General features: G+C 43.4%; 1 protein-coding gene across 3 annotated transcripts in view; it reads right to left on the reverse strand.

Moving 5' to 3' along the window:
- The window catches only part of DEPTOR (DEP domain containing MTOR interacting protein), a 191,679-nt gene that overhangs the window by 111,355 nt on the left and 62,741 nt on the right, over positions 1-17,583 (reverse strand). For all 3 annotated transcript variants that reach the window (XM_047783357.1, XM_047783358.1, XM_047783359.1), the window contains exons 3-4: positions 17,074-17,252; positions 15,484-15,607 (exon numbers count right to left, since the gene is read on the reverse strand). In XM_047783357.1, the coding sequence (XP_047639313.1) occupies positions 15,484-15,607; positions 17,074-17,252 (303 nt within the window). The remainder of the gene's footprint in view (positions 1-15,483; positions 15,608-17,073; positions 17,253-17,583) is intronic.

A 17,583-nucleotide genomic window follows, 5' to 3' on the forward strand; every position in this document is an offset into this window, starting at 1 on the left:
CAACCTCTCTTTGAAAATATCTCAACAAACTAGAAGTTCCCATCATGGCTCAGTGGTTAACAAACCTGACTAGGAACTGTGAAGTTGCAGGTTCAATCCCTGGCCTCACTCAGTGGGTTAAAGATCCTGAGTTGCTATGGCTGTGGTGTAGGTTGGCGGCTACGGCTCCAATTAGACCCCTAGCCTGGAAACCTCCATATGCCATGGGTGTGGCCCTAAAAAAGACCTCCCCCGCCAAAAAAAAAAAAAATCTGTGATCTTATGGGACTTCCCATCATGACTCAGTGGTTAACGAATCTGACTAGGAACCATGAGGTTGCGGGTTCGATCCCTGGCCTTGCTCAGTGGGTTAAGGATCCGGTGTTGCCGTAAGCTGTGGTGTAGGTTACAGATGTGGCTCGGATCCCATGTTGCTGTGGCTGTGGCATAGGCTGGCAGCTAGAGCTCTGATTCGACCCCTAGCCTGGGAACCTCCATATGCCTCGGGTGCAGCCCTAGAAAAAGACAAGAAAAAAGAAAAAGAAAATATATCAACAACTCTCTCCCCCTCCTTTTTTTTTTTTTTTTTGGCTTTTTGCCATTTCTTGGGCTGCTTTTGCACCATATGGAGGTTCCCAGGCTAGGGGGTCTAATCGGAGCTGTAGCTGCCAGCCTACACCAGAGCCATAGCAATGCGGGATCCAAGCCAAGTCTTCGACCTACACCACAGCTCAGGGCAACGCCGGATCGTTAACCCACTGAGCAAGGCCAGGGATCGAACCCTCAACCTCATGGTTCCTAGTCAGATTCGTTGACCACTGCGTGCCACAACGGGAACTCTAGAGTTCTCTCTCTTTTTTGAACTTGAAGTCAGTACCAAAGTTTTGCCTATATTCTCTTAATTTTCAATGCACCATTTTTACCCCTTCAGCTAAACTAGACACTTCTGAAGGATAGACACCATGTCTTCCATGCTTTTATTTCTTGGAAACCCAGTCCAAGCAGACAGTATACATGAGATGCTTAACAAATATTGGTTAATCAAGTGACTGAAAACTAAGAATACCACAAGCAACAGTAACAGAGAGTGTTATTTGTCTTTGAAGGATAAAATCCCTTCCTCTTTGCTCACTATTTTAAATTTGCCAGGAAAAAAAAAAAGCAAAGAACTTTTTTAGTGTTGGTTTTATGTTCTAAAGAGACTGATATTCTGGAACCTAAGTTGTAATTTTCACATTCCCCATGGTTTTTAGTGTTGTCACATTAAACATTTCAGCTGTTGTTATTGAACCTGAATCGGCTTTAGACAGAAGCTGAGTATGGATTCCAAGCTCATAGCTGTCCTAAAAGGCTACATTCAGCTATGGTTTCATAACCATAAAATTACACAAGAAGGAGAGAAACCAAGCACTTTGACACTGAATTCAAAACAATTCAAACCTCTGTAAGCCTTTTCAAACAACTGTCAAGGGAAGCTGGGTTTTCAAACATATTATAAAGGCTTCTTTTAAAGGAATGGTTATTATTTCTTTTGGATGCTTTCATAATTATTAGAAAATAGAAGGATTTGCTGCCAAAAGCAAAGAAAAAAAGGGACGTAAAGAAAGAAGGTTAGAAGAGGCAGGATAAAGTAATTAAGGAAAATTAGAGATAATACCAACTAGAGAAAATAAAATGAATATATTTTTAAAGGCATAAGAAAAAATGATTTAAAAAAACTGAACACAGTGTTCTCGTCGTGGCTCAGCGGAAATGAATCTGACTAGTATCCATGAGGATGCAGGTTTGATCCCTGGCCTCGCTCAGCAGGTTAAGGATCCAGCGTTGCTGTGGCTACAGCTCCAATTTGACCCCTAACCTGGGAACTTCCATATGCCGCAAGTGCAGCCCTAAAAGGACCTAAATAAATAAATAACTGAACACAGTGACAAGTAGGAACTCCTTTTCTATAGGTTAACAAGAATCACTCTACCCTGCATACTTGCAGAAGTTACATGAAAGAGAACGGGAAACAGCCTCCCCTCTGTTTTTTTAAACGAGGTCTTAACTTTTTTTTTTTTTTGGTCTTTTTGCCTTTTCTAGGGCCTCTTCCCACGGCATATGGGGGTTCCCAGGCTAGGGGTCTAATCGGCCAACGCCAGAGCCACAGCATCACGGGATCCGAGCCACGTCTGCGACCTACACCACAGCTCACAGCAATGACGGATCCTTAACCCACTGAGCAAGGCCAGGGATCAAACCTGAAACCTCATGGTTCCTAGTCAGATTCGTTAACCACTGCACCACGACGGGAACTCCCCCGAGGTCTTGACATTTACAATCATAAGCCTCCTGCTCAACAAACATAGCTGAGGATACCCTGCCCTGAGCTGGCCGCTGGAATACAAAGAATAAGTCAAGGTTTCCTCTCTGGAAGATCAAGAGGAGGCAAGGTCACCAAACTTCTTGAAAGCTTGAAACTGCTCTTGTACACTTTGGTTTTTGCCCACCTGCTGGCAACCAGCAGGGAGTCATTAGTGGCAAAAGACTGATCGCTAACCTCAGTTATATCTCAGTCATTGTCTCAGAAATGAGACAAAGAAACACTCAGCAAGCTGGAGCCATGTCCACCTCTTAGCTCGGACTAGATGGAAGGGCATGGTCTATGAAAGTGAAATGCGATGGCGAAGCTGACCTCACAGTCTTTCCGAATCTACCTGTCCTAGGGCAGGGAGGAAACACAAAACAACACCCCTCTGCCACACCAAAGGAATCTAGGACTGGTCTGGTTGATTTTCTTCTCTGCTCTTGCCTATGAGCACAAACTGCTCCAGAGAGACAGGGGCAGTGGGAGGGGCCCTGGGTCTGAATCTCCAACCTGTGATTTCCAAGCTGTGGTTGGGCTCTACGACCCTGAGTTTCTTCCAGTAGGTAATGAAGAGAATCATGCTTACCTCAACAGGGCTGTGAAAATTACAGCTGATCTGTACAAAGCACACAGCCTATTGCCTGACACAAAGCAGCAGTGAACAAATGATACCCACAGGCACGCATGTGTGTGAGCGCAGGTGCTCTCTCTCACACACACACACAACAGCCCTGAGAGCTGACCCTTAGTAACTCGTGTCAATCCTTGGCAGGTTGGACAACAGTCCTGACTGGCCAGAAGAAATAATCCCAAGTGCCTGAGGGGAGGATGTGGTGTTTAGGTGACAGGTGCAACATAGGAGAGACAAAGCTGAATTACGTAAAAGGAAATTTCACATTCTAGGGAATGCTAACATCGATGCAAACATTAATTTTATTTAGGATATTAAATCACGGTAGAATACAGAGGACATTGAAAAATATACATAATTTGGGTGGTTCCATGAGTGTGCTGGGTTTGTGAACGTTTACTGAGCTGCACACTTACAGTATGTGTACTGTAGGAATAGTATGCTTCAACACATTTAACTCTATAGTTGAAGCTATATATATATATACCTGTCTTTATTATATATACAGATATATAATAAAGTTAAAATGCTATCTGGATTTTCTTTCTTTCTGGTCTGAGAGACTCTTCTGTTAGGGGCTCTGAAATTAATAAATGCTTCCCGCCAGTTTGCTGCTTTTTCCATTTATAGAACAATGCCATTGCTTACACCCCCCTGGCTCTGTGTGAAGAAACTATAATGAGGGAGGGATGTTTTCGTTTAGTAAACAAAGCACGAAAAACAGCATGGCAACTACATCTCTTGGAATCACCTCTGCATTTAAAGACAAAGCCACCTACCCAATGAGCTTCCACAGAAAACTTCTAATCAAGGAAGAACACCCTCCAACCTTAGGAAGCCCCAGGCGAGTTTTTCACTGGCATCATTCCTAGAAGGTCCATTTTTACTTTGCTCCAACAAGTGCCTCTCCTCCCAGGAGGTCCTGCCTCCTCTTCTCCTCTGTGTGTGTTCTCCTTCCCCTTGGTTGTAGACAGTTTGGCACAGCCTCGCCCTGCCCCCACCTCCTCCATCCATTCACTTTAGAATCTCAACACTTAAAAACAAACAAGAGCCACTTCCTCTAGAAAAGACTCTGAGTTTTAATCCCTTCCAGATGGAAGAAACTGACATCTGATGTCAACTAGAGTCACTGGATTCAAAGAGGCTGGGGACGGTATTCAATTTCTACAGGCTCCCTCGAGTTTTATTTTTTAACACCATTTGTGAGAAAGTGAAGAGCCTGCACTTTTGGCCAGGATCACTCTTTAGCAACTGAATGGGTAAAGAATGCCAATTAGCCCATCTCAAATTCGCTTTCCTTCCTTGTAAAACTGATGGTGAAAATCTCTCCCTTTTAGAGGTATAGGAAGAGTTCAGTAATCTGTGGAAAATACTTAAGATGATGCCTAGTACACAGAAGTCCTCGGTAAACAATGGCTGTAATTATTATTCTCATCTTTGAATGTTTATGATCAGAACCACAATGAGTAAATACGAACTGAGCAATCTTAGAATGAGAAACATCTACTACTGGTTTCAATCCAATTGAACATTCTAAGGTTAGGAAAGAAAGGGGCTGCCCAATGACCTCTTTCCTAAATAAGGATGACCATGCACTCATTTATCTATTCATCTTTTCATGAAACATGTATTTGGTACATGCTTTGTGCTGGACATTGAGGCGCCTAAGTTATGTGTCACCTCAAGCTGAAGAGACTAACATATCCAGCACAATCGCCTTGATATGAAATGGCTGCTATGGTTGCTGGGCTTAGAACTCAGGCTGATACAGGAGCAGAAAGGGAGCCAAAGAAATTCATTATAATCCACCCATTCTCTATACTCATACAACAGTGAGAGTACCCTGTGCAATTCTTTTTTTTTTTTTTTCCCACTGTACAGCAAGGGGGTCAGGTTATCCTTACATGTATACATTACAATTACATTTTCCCCCCAGCCTTTCTTCTGTTGCAACATGAGTATCTAGGCAAAGTTCTCAATGCTATTCAGCAGGATATCCTTGTAAATCTATTCTAAATTGTGTCTGATAAGCCCAAGCTCCTGATCCCTCCCACTCCCTCCCCCACCCTGTGCAATTCTAACCATCACATTATCCACAGTACGTGCTCAGAAAAAGAAAGAAAGAGCAAGTGAATTTTCCACCGATAGATGATGGGCAATTCTGCATGTCCACCCAAGGAGAGAGCAGGTAGCTCATTTCAGTTCCCAGGCGGGTCTCCCAGGCTCTGTCATGATCAGGGTGCCAGCAGAAAATTACAAAATGGTACAGATGGGCTAATAAAGAGGTAGTTTAGCGTAAAAGAAAGTTATGGGCAGGGTTAAAGGAAACTAAAAGAGAGAGTGAAGGTTCCAGACTAGCAGACGATGGTGACCATTAGCAACTCCACATCTCAGGATTACGTAGAGAGGGCAGTTTCCAGAGACTAAAGGGGACAGGTGTCAAGGAAAGGGCTGCCTGATGAGCTGTGACCAAAATAGCAGGGAGGGAACAGAGAAATAAGTACTGTGACCTCACTCTCCTCCCTTCTAACTGCTTCCTTCTAGGGCCGCCCATTGAACCAGCCAATGGCCATGGAGCCTGTGACACAGGCCATGTAAGTCAGCCTCCTGGGGCACGTGGCAGGCAGGGAAAGGATGGGGAATGAATCTGGAGGACCAACAGAAATGTCCTGCGTACAGGCTGGGTATCTCACCATGCAGAATATAATTCTTTACATATAAACATGTTTTTTTTTTTTTTTTAATGCAACTGGAGTCACCCAAGGATATTCTGGACTTTATGCGTTTTTCCTTACATATTAGCAACACAACACGAACCGTATGAGATGACACTTCACTGAACTTTATCTCATTTAGTCCTCACAGCAAGTTGAGTGAGTTATGCCTGTTCTTCCAATTTTACAGATGAAAAGCAGACTCAGAAAAGTTGAACGTCTCACTAAGTGGCAGGGGAAGAACTCATGCTTCTCCCACCCGAGAACTCTTAAATGGTTTTTCCATTCTACCAAGTTACTACAGAGATTGCTTGGCAAAAGTCAATGTTACAGACTTGGTTTGCAGCCCTGCAATTATCAAAGATGAGGAAAACTTGGAAGAAATACCCAGCACTGAATCTCCAGCAATGAATCAAGTCTACTGCTGAAGCAACAACATGTGCCTACCTTTATGTCATTTCTTTTTCTTTTCTTTTTCTTCCCCCCTTTCGTGGCCACCCTTGCAGCATGTGGATGTTCCCGGGCCAAGGACTGAATCCGAGCCACAGCTTCAGCAATGCCAGATCCTTAAGCCACTGTGGCAGGCTGGGGATTGAACCTGAGTCTCCTCTGCAACCCGAGCTGCTGCAGTGGGATCCTTAACCCACTTTGCCCGCAGCAGGAACTCCTTAAGTCATTTCTGAATAATCAACCAAGGCTAGAAATCTGTAGATGACAATCTAGGGCTGATGACTTCTGACAAGCACAGCTGGCCTGCCACCCGTGCTGCATGTTAACGAAGCTCTAATATCATCGCCACATACTGTGTAGGAGGGGAAGTGTGGCATTGCCGAGAAGCAGGAAAGAAGAATGTGATTTCCAAAATCAGACCCAAGGACTTGGTAGAAACCAGGAGATGAACACTTTTTTCATGCCCACTAAAAGTCTATCGAAAACCTATGCATATTGTTCATGCACCATTATTTAGTGACATTCATTACTTGCTACAGCCTTGGATTGAAGCTGCAGGCTGAAAAATAGTTACATGTGGGCTCATGCGCTCTGGAGCTGGAAACCAGGGCTCAGGCCCCACCACGATTTCTGGCTATGTGAGTGAGAATAAACAAATTAGTTTACCAATCTAGCCTCAATTTCCTTACCTGTGAAGGTAAGAATAACATAGGTTTTTCCATTAGTACAGAACGAGGCTTTAAGAAGAAAACACATTCAGAGTGTCCGGTATATAATAAGCATCAACAGTGTCCTACGTGTGCTCCTTTCATCATTATCATCAGCATCTTCAGGCCTTTGACACCATCTCTTCAACTCCTCTCACCATCTTTTCAAGAACGTTTGCACAGGCGTTCCTGTCGTGGCTCGGCAGCTAATGAACCCAACGAATATCCATGAGGATGCGGGTTCAATCCCTGGCCTTGCTCAGTGGCTTAAGGATCCGGCATTGCCTGAGCTGTGGTGTAGGTAGCAGACTCGGCTCAGAGCCAGTGTTGCTGTGGCTGTGGTATAGGCTGGCAGCTACAGCTCCAATTCGACCCCTAGCCTGGGAACCTCCATATGCCTCAGGTGCAGCCCTAAAAAGACAAAATAAATAAATAAATAAATAAATAAAAGAATGTTTGCATAAAGGACAGACCTGGAAGAGAAAGACAATGCCTCTTTCTGGGCCAGAAAGTAAGTTTGCTTGAAGACCATTACAAATGGTTTCTCAAGACTGGGGGTTCCTCTTCTGTAACCCAGTCTAGGCAGGTGGCATCTACCCCTCTTTGTGCTGTTCCTTGCGAATTAAGACTTGGAGGAACTGTCAAGGAAATGATGATACCCAGGTTACCGCTACTGTTGAGAGCGATAAACTGTCCTTTGTCCCCAGCCCAGGGGTCTCCTGCCAGCATCCATGAAATGGCAGGCAAACTTGTTAGCTCAAGTAAAATAAACTCTTAAAAACTTTTGACAGTTCTCTGACATTATCGAAATCGTGTCTCTTCACCCAGATTAAACAGTTGTAAAAGGTAACGTTTAACCCACTTACACTACAATCTTCGGATACTCTTCAAAAAACCCAAGGGGGAAGGAAGCATTTACTCCAAGATTCCATGAAACCACTAATGAATGGGGCGGCACAAGCAAACTGTGAAAAGTTGCATGTCACATATTAGAAATTATTTTTATTAGAGTGCGCAATTAAGACATTTTGCAGATTAACACGACTCTATTTGCAGAACTCAAAATCTCCATTTGGAAAGCACTTCTGCACCACAAATGCAACAAGATACGAAACAAAAACTTGGAGCCTCCCCCCTTTGTTAACGGAGCTCCCTGTTTCCAAGTTACCATCACCCTTACTTAAACCACTTCCTAGCTCCGGTGCCCCATCTCTACAAAGGGATTACTTGTGCCTCCAGGGTATAACTCACAGAGTTCTACAGGGTATCAAGTATGTTAATGGACAAGATGCTTTGCAAACTCTAAAGAGGCAAGACAAGGTACACCTCTGACTCCTGGTGCTTATCGCGAAAAGCAAGCTTTCTTTAGCTTTTTCATGGTACCAGCTCAACAGCTTGTAGCAATCACAGCATGTGGAGTCCTTTGTTCGTTCAACAAATATTTATTGTGCCAGCCACAGGGAGGGAACAGGAAAAAGATCCCAGGGGCACAAGGTAGAGAAATCTCTGATAAGATAAAACACACAAAAAGGGCTTTTCCCCTTTGTATATGGTTTCTCCCTTCCATTCTCCTCAGTCCTATGGAAGAGAAACTATAAAAGAAGCAGTGGGAACTCAACAGAATCTAATGGCATATGCGGGCACTTTAACTCTTCAATCAGGTCTACACTCCTAAGCAGAATAAACAGACCACTAGTGGCTAGAGAGAGAAATACATGATGAGAAAACTAAGACCTTTTGGATGAAAAACTAATGTCATTATGAACCAGACTTAGAAGGGACTGAACTCCCGATGAAGACTGAGGTTTAGGAGTTCTTGCAGGGGCTCAGTGGGTTAAGAATCCAACTGTAGCAGCTTGGGTTGCTGCAGAGGCATGATCCCTGGCCCCACACAGTGAGTGGGTTAAGGATCTGGCATTGCTGTAGTTGCAGTGTAGGTTGAAGTTGTGGCTTGGATTCAATGCCTGGCCCAGGAACTTCCACAAGCTGAGGGTGTAACCATAAAATTAAAAAAAAAAAAAGACCAAGGTTCAGTTAAATTTGAGAAGTCTCCTCTCCTCTATGTCTGAAGATGAAATCAAGGGTAGCTTACAATGTTGTTTCAACTATTAGTTTTAGCAAGGGTAGTCCAAATTGTACCCCAAACTTGTGTTCTCTTTTATAGCTAATTTTATTTATCCTGTAGAAAGCACATGGTAATCCTAAATTCAATTGTTTCTTAAACAGATCACTTGTGCCAACTACTGCAAGATGATGTTGTGTAGTTTGGAACATGCATCCAAAATACCTTCAACCAGGACATCCCATTGCAGCTCAGCAGCAAACCTGACTAGATTCTTGAGGATGGGGGTTCAATCCCTGGCTTCACTCAGTGGGCTGGGGATGCGGCATTGCCATGAGCTGTGGTGTATGTCGCAGACTCAGCCCAGATCTTGCATTGATGTGGCTGTGGTGTTGGCCGGCAACCGCAGCTCTGATTCAACCCATAGCTTGGGAACTTCCACATGCCACAAGTGTGGCCCTAAAAAGCAAAAAAAAAAAAAAAAATCTTCAACCATCTGAAGGCAATGGACATAGATTTGATGTTCTTTTAAGTTGGTGATGTTATCCTGCTTTCAAAGTTTTCTTTTTTTGCTTTTTTTTTTAGGGCCGCACCTATGGCATATGGAAGTTCCCAGGCTAGGGGTTGAATCAGAGCTACAGCTGCCAGCCTACACCACAGCCACAGCCATGTCAGATCCCAGCCGAGTCTTCGACCTATGCCACAGCTCAGGGCAATGCCGGATCCTTAACCCACTGAGCGAAGCCAGGGATGGAACCTGCATCCTCATGGATCCCTGTTGGGTTCATTAACTGCTGACCTACAAAGGGAACTCCTAGTAGGTGCTATCTTAAAGTAATATGATAAAAGAAGAATATCCTTTGCTTCTATTATTATTCACTACTCTAACAGCTGCAGCTAAGATTTCTTGGGATCTCAATCTGTGCCAAGCATGGGGCTTAGCACGGCGCAGAATGGATTTCATCCAATTAGCACTTTTCTTTACAGAATAGATTTCATCCAATCCTTCACACAGCCTTCCCCAGTGGGTTCCCCCCTTATCTCCCTTTAAGACTGCAAATCAGAGAGGTTCAAGGCCTCCTCAAGGTCACAGAGCACGCCAGGTATGAGACTGAACTGGAGACCAGGACTATGTGACTCTAAAACCTCTGCCACTTACTGTGAGAGAGGATCCATGTCACCAGCTCCCCTATAACCTTCCTCACATTGGGACAACATGAAAAGGCCAGCGTCTGCCCCTTAACTAGCGTTCATTCAAGAACCTCCAAGTTAAGGTAACTGAAGTGACAGAGACACTAAGAAGGAGCAGAGTCACTGAATTTTAGTCTTGAGACACAGATGTGTCCTGCCAAAGAGCAGACTGAGAAACACCGCCAGTGGTTAGAAAGCCAGCAGGTCCCCAAACCAGCATGTTTCAGCAAAACCCCAGCCAGAAACCACCGAGTTTCACAAAGGCCTATTAATAACACAGTACAAACAAGCCAGAGGAGAGCAAAAAGGAAATATTGACAATACAGCCAGGCCCTCAAGAGCTGGTGGGAGGTTTTGGCGAGCATGGCCTGCACACCTGCCACCCTGGGTCAGGCGTCTCCTGTCTGCCTCGAGCTGTAGCCCCAGAACACAGAAGTGACTTAACTGTTCTGGACCCCCAGAGGCTCCTCCTTCTGGAGGCAATAACGTAACACCCCATCTATTTTCTATTATTATTTCCTATGCTATTATTATTATATTATTTACTATCTATTGTTACTCTATTGAGGAGGTTCAGATAAAACAATCTGATGGCAGTGCTTTGAGAAGTTTAATTTATAAATAGAAGTCATTTTTATCATATTTAGAGGACACCACATAGATTTACCCTTCTCCAATGTAAATTTCCTACTTTGAAATTCTGGGATATTTTCCATGAATTTTTATAGAAAATGCCATACCCAGATATTCACAAACCCCTTGTTACATTTTTCAAGTAACCATTGGTTTCATTCATTTAATCTCTATTAAAGGAAACAGAAAAGGCTCATTAATAGCCTAGTAGTCTAGTAGCAATAAATTTGGGCTCTAGACCCTTGGTTCAAATACCAGCTGGTTTTTGGGTTTGTTGACTTTGTGTAAGACTTTGAGGTGACTTTGTGTAAGTCTTACCCATAAAATAGGGACAATGAGAGCATCTAACTAGGAGTTGTGATGATTAAATGAAACAGATTAGCCAGGATGTCTGATACATAGTCATAGTTAGCAGTCAGCAAATATTATCTGCTGTTATTATTTTAAAAGGAAAACAACTAAAGAGACACATATTTTGCAAGACCTTCTTTCACAAATGTCAGAGATAGCCTAAGCAAGGGTGCTGGCTAAAATAATATGGGGGGGGGTATCGATTCTATTTCTTTTTCCTGTTGTTGGCTGCTCCCAAGACACAGGGAAGTTCCTGGCCCAGGGATTGAACCCACGCCGCTGCAGAGACAATGCTGGCTCCTTAAACCCGTGCTCCACAGCAAGAACTCTGCCAATTCTAAAATAAATAAAATTCTTTATTTATTTTTATTTTATTTTATTATTTTAATAGCCATACCTGTGGCACATGGAAGTTCCCAGGGCAGGAACTGAATCTGAGCCACAGCCACAACCTATGCTGTAGCTTTGGCAACCCACTGCACCGGGCCAGGGATCAAATCTGCACCTCTGAAGCAACCAGAGACGCTGCAGTCAAGTCAGATTGTTAACCCACTGTGCCAAAGTGAAAACTCCAAAACCAGCTACTCATTTTTTTTTTTTTTTTAGGGCTGCACTCACAGCATGTGGAGGGTCCCAGGCCAGGAGTCAAACTGGAGCTGCAGCTGCCGGCCTACACCACGGCCATAGCAATGCCAGATCCGAGCTGCATCCTACGCCAGAGCTTGCAGCAACGTCAGATCTTTAAATCACTGAGTGAGGTCAGGGATTGAAACCTAATCCTCATGGATACTAGTTGGATTCTTAACCTGCAGACCCATAACGGGAACTCCAACTATTCATTTTTTATTTTATTTATTTTTCTAGGGCCGCACCTGCAGCATATGGAAGTTCCCAGGCTGGGGTCGAATCTGAGCTATAGCTGCCGGCCTACACCACAGCCACAGCAACGCCAGATCCAAGCCACATCTGTGACCTACATCACAGATCATGGCAATGCTAGATCCTTAATCCACCGAGCAAGGCCAGGGATAGAATCCAGGTCTTCAAGGCCACGATGGGGACTCCCAACTACTCATTTTTTAATGATATATATTTTTAAGTATCCAAAACTTACAAAGTCATAGTATATGTTGAGATGCATGGAAAACATGGCCAGTGAAACAAAGAAAATACATTAAAAATAGGTTAAAAAATAGGTAATAAACAAAACAGATCAACTAGGTAAACTGAACTAAAAAATTTCAAATGCCCCAAAGTTTGTTCCATGTCTGTTCTAGCAACCAAAAGTAGGGGCCAAGATTTGCAAGGCAGCATTTAGGTCATGCAAGGTTAAGTACTTATTAAATTACCTCTCCTAGTGCTAACTTTGCAAGCAGTTTGAAAACATGCATTGACTTGGAATTGAGACACTGAACACTAGTTGAGTAGAAAGCCAACTGCACACAGAAAAGTACAGCAATATTGATCAGCTTGTCCAGGGATCAAAAAATTTATTCATCCTTTCCAGCAAATATTTACCATTTACAATTGGCCAGGCTCCTGGGAAACCATAAGAAAGACAAAGAAAGATAAAGCAGTTCCTCCCTTTAGGTTTTTCAGTTTAACGCCATAAACATACAAAATCTGAATACAGCTCTTTCATAAGGCAAACACAGTAGCAGTATCTAGCTCAGTCCTAGGGGATATGAAGGATTCTCTGAAAAGGCTAAACTGATCTGAAGCCAGGAAGAGTCAAAGTGAGCAAGAGAAAGGGCTGAGCGTGGCAGGAAGAGACTTCTAGACAGAGGGAGCGGCATATGCAAAAAGCACATCGGATCACCACCTTACCACTCCCTACTCTCCCATGGCCTCCCATCAAAACTAAGATAAAAATTTCAATATCATGGCAGTAAAGGCCCTATATGATTTGGTCCCTATTCATCTCCTACTACTCCCCCTTTACTTCCTGCCCTCTGGACACTCTGGCCTCTTTACTGTCCTAAAATATACCCAGCACATTCCTACCTCAAGCCTTTATCCTTGCTTGTGGCCTCTGCCTGGGATGCTGTTCCAGCAGATACACAAGTCTCCTCTATTCAAATGCTACCTCTTCAGAGACATCTCCCCTGTACTCACCTCTAAAATAGCTTGCCACCTTCAATAAGTCTATTTTTCTTTCTATCAGTGAAAAATCACCTGTACCAAACATAGTCCTCTTCACGTGTTATCCCTTTAATGTCTGCCTCTTCAATTAGAATGCGAGCCCTATGAGGGCAGAGGCTTTCTCTGCCTTTGGTTCAAGGCACATTTCCAGTGCCTATAATTGTGCCTGGCAAGTGGTGAGGGCTCAATAAGTATTTTTGGATAATTAATAAATTAATAAATGTCCTGAAGGCAGAGAGGAGACTTGGAAGATCCAGAGACACGCAGTTTAGCATGAAGAGTGCACAGGATGTAGGGGGAGAAGCAACAGGAGGTGGGGCTGGAGTAAGTGTTTGCTAGCAAGTCTGACCAACTTTCTTCAACTTTTCTTATCATAGCCATCCCATCAGCGAGAACAGTTCTCCATCAGACATTTCAATTATTGCTAATCCCTGTCCCAGAACATGGCTACTCAGATCCCAAGAGATCATCTGCAGCTAGAGAGGAGTGTTACAGGATCCCCTGGCTTCTTTCCACGGAAATGACATGTATGTGGAAGTTCTCAGGCCATGGATCGAACCTGTGCCACAGCAGTGACCTGAGCCATTGCAGTGACAACATCGGATCATTACTCCGTTGTGCAGGAGAACGCCCTGCTTTTGACAACACAGAATGTTACAGTCCGAAGCGACTGTTAGCGTAATCTAAATACTTAACACTTGCTAGAATTTTCCAAAAGGAACTGAAGAAGTAAAAGAAAGGAGCAACAAAACATATGCACACACTTAAGCATACAAATGAAGTGTTGATAGATCCCTTCCCTTCAAATTCATGGGAGTCACGGAGATGAAGGATTTTCTATATTTTGAGACAGAAAGTAAGTGTGATCAGAGAACTAGGAGAACTAGTACATATCAGACATTATGTGGTTGGACAATACCAGCTCCAGAAACAGAAGTGAACAGAATTGGGACAGAGGTAGAACACAGGAGAGACGGAATGGAGAGAGGTTGTCAACATCATTTAATATATTTTTAAAAATGGCTGTCCCACCTCCGGCCTGACAACATACCAGGGTGACTGAACTAAATATTTAAGTACTTGATACAATTTATTCTTTTTAATTTTCTGTTTTTCTTTTTAAGGCTGCACCTTGCTAGACCACTCTCTTTCTTTCTCTTTCTTTTTTTCTCTTTAGGGCCACACCTGTGCAATATGGAAGTTCCCAAGCGAGGGGTTGAATTGGAGCTGCAGCTTCAGGCCTACACCACAGCCATGTCTTCAACCTACGCTGCAGCTTTCAGCAACATCTGATCCTTAACCCACGGAGTAAGGCCAGAGATCGAACCCACATCCTTATGGATACTAGTGAGGTTCTTAGCCCACTGAGCCACAACAGGAACTCCAATTTATTTTTTTAATTCCCAGAATAGCATTAAACACCTAGGAGGTAGGTGCTATCACCCACTCCCATATCATAAAAGAGGATGCTGAGGTTTTCAGAGGTAGCAGGGCTAGAGTTCAAACCTTGTTGGGTTCCTAACCATCATGCCACTCAATCTGACCTCCGAGGTGCCTCTGCCCCACGCACCAACCCACTTACAGAGTAGGCTCTTCTATATTATAAATGTTTTGAAAGGGTAATTGCAGTTAAGAAACAGGTGTCACTACCCCTGCACTCTTTCCCTGTAAGGGTTGCCCTGAAAAACAAGGCAGGCAGGCTAGGAAAGGGACTGCAGAAATAGCAGATCAGCTCAGAGACAAACCACTGAGAGATTCAAGATCCACCAACCAAATACTCCAGGGTTACACAGTACACTCATCTCTTCCAAGGAGCTGAGAGGGAATTCCTCGCAGGCCATCCTGCTATCGGACTTCTCTCAGAACTCATCTCTTGACCTGAACTGGAACTTCCCCTGTCCTTGACACTGCTTCTAGCCAGTTACAAGACCAAACCTCCATGTCATACACCCATATTTAAAAGAGAAGAGGAAACTGCATCCCTTGATGGCAAACATCAAGTGCCAAAGTTTTGCTTTTACTTCCGCAGTCTTGTTAAATTGACCTAAATATAGAAAATACTGTTTAAATAAATTCTTTACTAAGAATCTTATGACATCAACTTGATTTCTGGCAAAGAGAAAGGCAAGTGAGTGATTGGGTTTTCTCATATCAAAAGGAACAGTTATGTAACCACCCCACATGTAAGAGCCAGGCTGAAGTCAAAACGATAAAAGACTGAAATAGCCCTGTTTCTCTCCACAAGAACACAGCGGGGGAGTTCACGTGCAACATACTTCTCATACAGCCTCTGTCCTCTCATGAAGGCCTTCACTTCATTGTCCAGTGGGAAGGTGCCGTCATCCTTTCTAAAGCGGTAGAAGAGTTTGACGTCCTTGAATTCCTTATGCTCGTCACACACTGAAAGACAATATAAAAAGAGAGGCAAATAAGAAAAAAAAACCTCTCTTAATCACTCAAATGAAGGAAGATGCTAATTCAGATTTGCTTTACTACCTAATTTCTCGAGCATGCAACTACATAATTCTTTTTTTTAATATACGTGCTGCCGAAGCGAACAGCTACATAGTTTAATACATGTCAAGTATTTTGCATAGTACCTGGCACAGAAAAGTGCTCAATTTTATTAGCCATCATTTCATTACTATCATCATTTATTAAAAGAGACAAAATTCAATTCCTCATTATTTCTACAAATTCTTCTTGGGCATGATACTGAGGCAGTCATCAGCCTCATAAAAGGTGAATCTAATAAGAGAAAGAGAAATCTCAATATGTAATTAAAATATGGTGTGGAGTTGCCACTGTAGCACAGCAGGTTAAGGATCTGGCATTGCCACAGCTGTGGTGTGGCTTGCAGCAGTCGCTAGGATTTGATCCCTCGCCCAGGAACTTCTATATGCCGCGGGTATGCCCCCCCCCCAAAAAAAATATGGTGTGATAAGGCTATGAGGAGATGAGAAGACACTGAAGTGGGAGCCCAAAGGAGGAACACACCCAATACACCAGCTTTGGGAAATGCATGCTTCTCGGAAGAGTGTGTGAGTGGAGGAGTCCCGCAGAATGAGGAGAAAAGGAGCAAATATGTAGATGTAAGGGCACTCCAGCCCAAGAGAATAACAGCATGAGAAAGGTCTTGCCTAGGGTTTGAGATTTCAAGGAGGTATTTTCATGAATGTTCATTGAACCACTAGGGGTAACAGCAAAAACTTGGAAAGAGCCTAAATGTCCATCAGTAGGAGAACGGATAAAGGCCAAAATGATACATGGTACACATGGCAGTGAAAATGAGCAAACAAGATACACTGGGAGGGGAGGGAGAGGGATAAATGAGGAGGCTGGGATTAACATCTACACACTACCACATATAAAAGAGATAACTAACAAGGACCTACTGTACAGCACAGGGAAATCTGCTCAATATTCTGTAATAACCTACATGGGACAAGAATCTGAAAAAGAATGTACACGTGTGTATGTGTGACTCACGTTGCTGTACACTTGAAACTAACACGACATTGTAAGTCAACTACACTCCGATAAAATTTAAAAAAAAGAGGCACTGTCACTATGAGTGAATCCCGAAAAGAACATGTTGACCAAATTGCAGCTGAATAATCATGCATCTCTATAATGATGCAAAACATGTAAAATGATAATATTATTTTGCCCAGAGAGGCATATATAGAAAGGAAAAAGCACAAAGAACTCCATGGAAATGCCTCTTGAAGAAGGAAGGGAATGTGATTAGGGAGAAGTAAGTGAGGGAGAGGTTTTATTTCTTAAATGGGTGGGTCCATGTCTGAAACAGACGTGGAGTCCTTCGTTTGATCTCAGGTGACCATGACGGGCGCCCCCTCACTCACCGTGATGAATAATGCCCCGGTCTGCTAATTTCTGCATGAGCTTAATTGCCGTCTCTCGGTCAGAAGCCTCTTTGTGTTCGATCAGCCAGTCAATCAGTTCTTTTGCGACAAAACAGTTTGGGTAGGTTTTGAGATGATGTCGCCTATCTTTAATAACCTTTTCTTCGTGCAGCCTGAGCCTGGAAAGAAAATTGGGGCAATCACTTTAGGAGTTTTGATGACAACACCTATCATTAAACCAATCCCAGGGAGCAGTACAAAATGGAAGCCTGAAATGCACCAGAATGGGCATTTGGTCTATACTGTCGGAGCCCAGAGGTCTCAGAAAGTCATTCTACTGCAGATCTAGAGGTGATACAGGTGAGTGGGAGGGGAAACCACATCTGGACAGCCTAGAACTCTCCAGTTACTCAGGAGACTGAGAGAAGCTTTCTAATGCCTACTGGGCCTCACTTCCTTCTCTCTCCACCAGTTACGGCTTCAACAAACCAGCAAAAAAAAAAAAAAAAA

Source organism: Phacochoerus africanus, chromosome 6, assembly GCF_016906955.1.
Source record: "Phacochoerus africanus isolate WHEZ1 chromosome 6, ROS_Pafr_v1, whole genome shotgun sequence".
NCBI lineage: Eukaryota > Metazoa > Chordata > Mammalia > Artiodactyla > Suidae > Phacochoerus > Phacochoerus africanus.